The 6,512-nt window shown below is 46.2% G+C and overlaps 1 protein-coding gene across 1 annotated transcript in view; it reads right to left on the bottom strand.

Annotated features, from left to right (window-relative positions):
• Nucleotides 1–2,371: 2,371 nt before the first annotated feature.
• Nucleotides 2,372–6,512, bottom strand: part of cmtm7 (CKLF-like MARVEL transmembrane domain containing 7) — a 5,614-nt gene continuing 1,473 nt past the window's right edge. Inside the window, exons 2-5 of the mRNA XM_024258428.2 lie at nt 5,975–6,157; nt 5,543–5,641; nt 5,336–5,410; nt 2,372–3,936 (exon numbers count right to left, since the gene is read on the bottom strand). Of these exons, the coding sequence (XP_024114196.1) occupies nt 3,928–3,936; nt 5,336–5,410; nt 5,543–5,641; nt 5,975–6,157 (366 nt within the window). The 3' untranslated portion in view covers nt 2,372–3,927. The remainder of the gene's footprint in view (nt 3,937–5,335; nt 5,411–5,542; nt 5,642–5,974; nt 6,158–6,512) is intronic.

Genomic DNA, 6,512 nt, shown 5'->3' with positions numbered 1-6,512 from the left:
GATCAGAGTCATGTGATCAGAGTCATGTGATCAGAGTCATGTGATCCATGTCATGTGATCCATGTCATGTGATCCGTGTCATGTGATCAGAGTCAGGTGATCAGAGTCATGTGATCCGTGTCATGTGATCCGTGTCATGTGATCCGAGTGACATAATACTGTGGGTAATACTTCAGTGACACCAGTTCTTACATCAACAGAACTTTAAGGCACTTTGGCGAACACAAAGAGGCAGAACTTTACATAGAACCGGACCAGCACCCGTGTGTGTCAGAGCATCAGGTCCAGAACAGACACCGGATGAGAACTGGAACTCAGAGCTTGATTTGGGAAGGATAAAGACCAGTGAGTCCAGATCCTGCAGTTTCTGCTGTTTCCGACCCAAGTCCGACCCATAAAACCAGATGATCCCGCCCTCTTCAGGTGTGACTGTACCTGAGACCGGTTCTGTCGGTTCTACTGTGAAGTAGAACAGAGACCGCTATAGTAGATTGTACAGTAGAACTCAGACCTGTTCCACTTCACAGTAGAAGACGGTTTCTTCTAAAAATGGTAAAAGTTCAAACTAAGTTTTGGTTTGTGATTGGCTCCGCCCCTCAAACGACGTAACCATGGAAACTAAAGATGAGGAGAAGCGCACGTCCCATATTCTAAATCCCTACAGATGGAGAGATGATGTTTGCAGAAGACGAGCGTCCGTGTGAGTGAAGAGCGCCACCTTCAGGAGGTGTCACTGAAACAGAGAAACGTTTCAGCTTCTGCAGAAACATTCTGAAGCTAAAGTGTGTGTTTTGGTCGTCTCCGGATGTGAAAGGCAAAGACTGATGTGGGAAATCCTGACGGCGTGGTCACATGACCTCCCTCACCGAGACGGCGGTCTACAGAAGTCTGAAACTGGTAGCAAGTTTTCCAGATCAACACAAGATCACAAGATGGTAAACCGCTGCCGCCCAGAAACCATTGTCTAAGGACCGCCTTCATCATGTGGGAGGGGCAAGCATTCACTTTGGTTGCTATGGAAACCGGTTTTCCCAGGCTGCCTCATGTCTTCAGCTAAGTCAATAAGTTTACTTCTGTTCTGGGTCCAAATCACCACGGCTCCAACAGAACTGAAGAGGTCCACTGGACACACCCCCTACCCACTGGGCACGCCCCCAATCCGCTAGACACACCCCCAACCCGCTGGACACACCCCGAATCTGCAGGACATGCCCCTAATCCGCTAGACACCCCCCCCAACCCACAGGACACGCCCCAACCCGCTGGACACGCCCCCAATCCGCTAGCCACACCCCCAACCCACAGGACACGCCATAAATCCTCTGGACACACCCACAACCCACTGGACACGCCCCAATCCACTGGACACACCCCCGACCCGCCGGACACGTCATCTTATTGGACACGCCCCCATCCTGTCAGTCGGTTCTGCAGCGGGACACCAGTACCTGCCCAACAGTCCGAGCGTCTTTTGGGTCTCAGACCCAGAAATGGTTCTGACCGTCACCTCCACGGAGGGCCCCGGCATTTTGAAATGGGAGGGTCCTGTTCAGTTCTTTACAGTGCAGGGGGCGTGGCTACAGGGGGGGTCGTTGCTCCTGATCCGTTCTACTCTGCTCATGTAAACTTCTGGATCCAGCAGCACCCCACAGACCTGAACCGCCTGAGACCCGGTCTGAGGTTCAGAGATCAGACGGGTCTGGACCCAAGCTAGACCACCTGAAAACCAGGTCCAGGTGTAGACCGACCTGACCGGCGAAAACCAGGTCCAGGTGTAGACCGACCTGACCGGCCGGCCGCTACAGCAGATAAACGGTTTGGACATTCAGCTGAAGTTCCTTCATGTTCCACCATGCAGCTTCAGGGAACATTAAAGCGGTGAACGTGTGGCGGCGGGACGGCGACCTTCAGACGTCCCGACAGACGAGGAGTCTACAGAAGATCAACCAACATGCAGCAGCTTCAGCTTCAGCAGACGTTCTGCTCCTCGCTGCTGATCTTTTATTTAATTGTTTTGTTTTTATGCTTTTATTTACGTGCTGTGAGGCGACCTTGAGTGCCAAGAAAGGCGCCATTTAAATAAAATACATTATTATTATTATTTCCAGAACGTCTTCATGCAGTTTTTACTTCTCAGTCTGAAGATTCTGCAGATTTTCTCAGGACGCCGACACTAAAGTGTCTCTCTGTGAAGCTCAGGACGGTTTTGGTCTGATGAAGATCATGCATCTGAATGTGAACCAAAGACTGACTCAGAACCAGACCCCCCCCCCCCGTTGATTTTAACGTTCTTAAATCTGAACTTCTGTTTATTCAGAAACAAAATGTCGATAAAGGAGAAACCATCTGAGGAGAACAGTTGAAGCTCACGTTGGCCGTCATGATTTGGTCGTTTTACTTTTATTTCTGAAATCATTTGTCATTTGAAATAGTTTCTGACTGAAGAAAGAAACAGTAAAACTGTCGAATGACTTTGGACCAACGAATGTTTTCATCACAAAGGAAAGCCCAGAGTTTACATTATTAAACAGTCGTTGTGTCTCTGAAGCAGATCTTGTGCTTTAACCATCGACTGTACATGACATCTGGACAGAGTGGCTCCGCCCCCCCGACATTCCAAACAGGAAGTACCTGCAGAATCCCTCACTCAGTCCAGTTCTCTGAAACTGTCGATGGTTTTAAGAGACTAATGTATAAAAAATCTGAATAATTTGCTGTAGTCTCTCTGATTTTATCCTATTTCCACCACTAATTAGTCTGTGCTTTTATTTTTTAAAGTTTATTTTTACTTTTTAAAAATGTCAGACAACAAATGTGTTGTTTGTAAACAACAATGATGGGGGGGTGGGCTTTATTTTACAGTGAATTTATTATTAAATCTAAAATGAACCTTTACGAAAAAAAGTTTTAAAAACCAGAAATCGGCAAAATCCAAAACGCGGATTTATTTTGATCATTTCAGAGTCGCTGTAAACAAGAACACCGTTTGATCTGTCGAGTCGTGGATCTGTGCACTCGGTTTTAGGACTGTTTGTTTTTGGTGTCTCCGTCATGTAAAACTAGAAACTAAAAGCACCAAAGATTCACTTCAACGCAGAAGCGTCCCGGCGGCGGATTTGTTTTCTGCTAACGGACTGAATCTGGATGAGAAACTGCAGCTGTGATGGAAGACATTCAGCTAAAAACACCAATTTTGTAACAATAATAACTTAAAAAAACTTTATCCAAAAAACAAAATTGAGAATAAAAACTCGTGTTCTGCAGTACGCAAATGCTAGCAGCAACCAGCATCTGTGTGCTACGGCACGCCAATGCTAGCAGCAGCACGCGTGTGCTACGGCACGCCAATGCTAGCTGCATCATGCCAATGCTAGCAGCAGCACACAGATGCTAGTCTTAGCTAAAGCTAACAGTGAAAGCCTCTATGTTTGTGTCGTTTATGCAGTGAGAGTGCTAACGCTAAAGCTAACTAAATGTAGCATTCATTATGTACAGGGCATGTGCTAGCACACATTAGCATAGCAATCTAAAAGGGTTTTTTACATTTTCAGCAGAAAGGCTCATTTAAAAACGTTTTTTCTGGTGTACAAAGTAGAAACAAAACCCCAAAGTGAGACAAACAAAAGTAAATCTGTAAACAGAAACTGAGGCTGCACTCAGACTCATTCATGGCACCAAGGAGGACAAAACCAGACGGAGTTGGTCAGAAACTTCAGGAGGACGCCGCAGGTGACTGACTGACTTCACCTCAGCAGTTTGGTGGAGAGTTTGGACTCGGCGCCGTTCACTCAGAGGTTCTGTTCAGGAATAACGGCGCCGGCGTCCCGTCAGCTTTCACCTCCACGCGCTGAGACGCTCGGGTGGTTTCCTCTCAGGCCGTCCGGCTCGTTACCGGAGAGAAAAGCTGAGCCGGATTCAGCACTCGCTCTAGTCCACCTGGAAGGGACAGGAAGGCATTATGGGAAAACGCAGCTGCACTTCCTGCTGAGTAAAGTGAGCTCACATGTCTGGAAACAAACAGTTCTCTGTTTCAGTTCTGCTCGCTCATTTCCCCATCACGCTTCAGGAACATTCCTGAGAGGACGGCGGCGTGATGCTTGCCGTGATGCTCGGCGTGGTCACATGACAGCTCCTTCACTCAGAATCCCCTCAGAGCTTTAGGGACCTCAAACATCCAAAACCATCTTTTTATGATTCACGTTGTTTGTTACGCTCCGATCGTTTCCGGTTGAACTTCCACTAAAATGTCATCTCTAAATTTGAAGGTTTTTTTGTCTTTTTTTGTGTTTTTAGCAGAATTAGCTCCATTGTGATCTTTTATTTTGAAAATCCAGAGAACTCTTCCTTTTAAAACTCCTCCCACTTTTACGTAGTCGAACCAAACTGGATTTGTTCTGTTCTGAATAGGGCTGTGGATCACTGCTTAGGTGGGGATCCGATTCACGAGTCGAACCACGATTCTTACTTTTTCATATGTTTATGTCTATTTACTGGATGGATGAAAATTCAAATTATTTGTATTTAATCATCATTTATACATTTATTTAGAACAGGAGATCAGAATCAACAAAACTGATTTAAAAATCACAAAGATTCAGATGGAAAGAAATGTTGTTTGTCATTTTAAACTTTTTTTTTTATCAATCTTCTGGTTCAGCAGTAAAACAACATAAAAATGATAAAAATCTCTGCTGTTTTGGATCATTTAAAAACAGAATCTGAAAATGTTCTCCACAGTTTTCTATCCTCAAAGTTCTTCAATATTTTACGTTCTAATCATCACATATTGGTGGAGAGCTCGTATGAAAAAGTTCTTTTTTTTATTTGTTTTTTCGCTGCAGAATCAGCTGTTTCACGTTGATTACATCCTTCCAGCAGGGCGAGGCTGTTTCTTCAGAATAAGATGGAGTTTCGTTAATTGTGTCAAATGTTGAAGAGTTATCATAGTCAAAAGAATGTAAACACTGAAGCTAAAGCTCCGATGTTAAAGCTAATTCATTTTTTCAGAAGTTATGTCTGTGAGCAGAACTTCAGTCTCAGTTTCTGAACAGAAAAAAGCTCTTGCTAGTTTTACTTTGAAAACCGGAAGCTTCATCGTCACCAAGATGTGTTTACTTCCTGTGGCAGTACCGCGGCTCTTTGTTTTAGTTCGTAAACTTAAAATCCTACATTAATCTGCATTTCACAGCAAAAATACATCGTCCTCAGATGATACTATGATCATATTTTAATACAATTTACTACATTTATAAAGATCACGAATCAGCGATCTTGGACATCGCGAATATCCGTACTCGAATTTTCGGGAGCAAGTCGCGAATACCGGAGGACTAACCTGGGGGCTGCAGGCGGCGCTGTGGGACGTCCACATGTTGACGGCCATCAGGAAGGTGGTTATGAAGCCAAACACCTGCAGACAGACGCAGAAGAACGGGTTCTGGGTTTGTCGGTCCTTAACGCTCGGCAGGAAGAGCTTAGGACGACTTCCTGTGTGGCAGGAAGGGGGGGGTCTCACTCTGTGGCAGAGTTCAGAGCTACTCACTGATGCGACGATGAGGGCGGACACGCCCCCGGCCTTCACCGCCGCCACGATGGAGGCGATGAAGATGAGCACGGTGCCCACGGAGTAATGGAAGAACTCCTGAGACACACAGGAGGTCAGAGGTCAGAGGTCAACAAGGCGCAGATCAGTCATCTTAATCTGGATTCAGATTATCCTGATGGTTTGATCCAAACAGGGCCGCTGTGGAACCAGCAGAACTTCTAGAAACCTGGGTTCAGGCCTTCAGAGAGTCTGTGTTGTAGGTTTGAGTTTAAATATCGTTTAATAAAATAAAAACTTCTGGGATTTCTGCTAAAAGTCCCAGAGAATTCCTGGAGGATTTGATCAAATCTGTCTCTGGATTTTAGGGGTCGAACTGAACCTGCAGCCCTAAAGGCGGAACCATCAGAACCATCAGAACCACGGGCTCACCGTCAGCGGCCAGTTGATGCACGGGATCCGGGCCTGCAGCCGGAACAGGTGCATGAGGAAGAAGATGAGGAGCGCCACGAAGAACCACAGCGCCACCACCTCGAAGAACTGGAAGGCGTACCAGCTGGGCCAGCCGTACGTGCAGTGCACGCACAGGAAGGTGATGAGCAGGGCCAGCTGCAGGAAGCAGACACACTCAGACTTTCACAATAAAAGCCTCACGGGGGTAAAAGCTCCAACGTTCCACTGGGGTCTCCAGGTGAGGACGGCACTGGAACCCCCAAAACTGTCAGTTATACACACCAACGAGGAAATTCAGCTAAACAACCACAAAGCCACAACAAAACGGAAACAAACCCACAAAATGATGAAACCAAACCAGCAAAAAACGGCAACACAAAAGAAGAAGCCACAAATGAACCACAACAGGGAGGAGACACAACACAAACACACAACTTATGAGAACACGAGCATCACAACACAAAGAGGCTCCTCATCCGAACACCAGCAGAACCCAACAGAACCTCTGCGGTCCAGA

This window comes from Oryzias melastigma, linkage group LG16 (assembly GCF_002922805.2).
Source record: "Oryzias melastigma strain HK-1 linkage group LG16, ASM292280v2, whole genome shotgun sequence".
Taxonomy (NCBI): Eukaryota; Metazoa; Chordata; class Actinopteri; order Beloniformes; family Adrianichthyidae; genus Oryzias; species Oryzias melastigma.
Note: the sequence above shows the minus strand (reverse complement) of the source record. Positions and strands in the feature narration are given on the sequence as shown.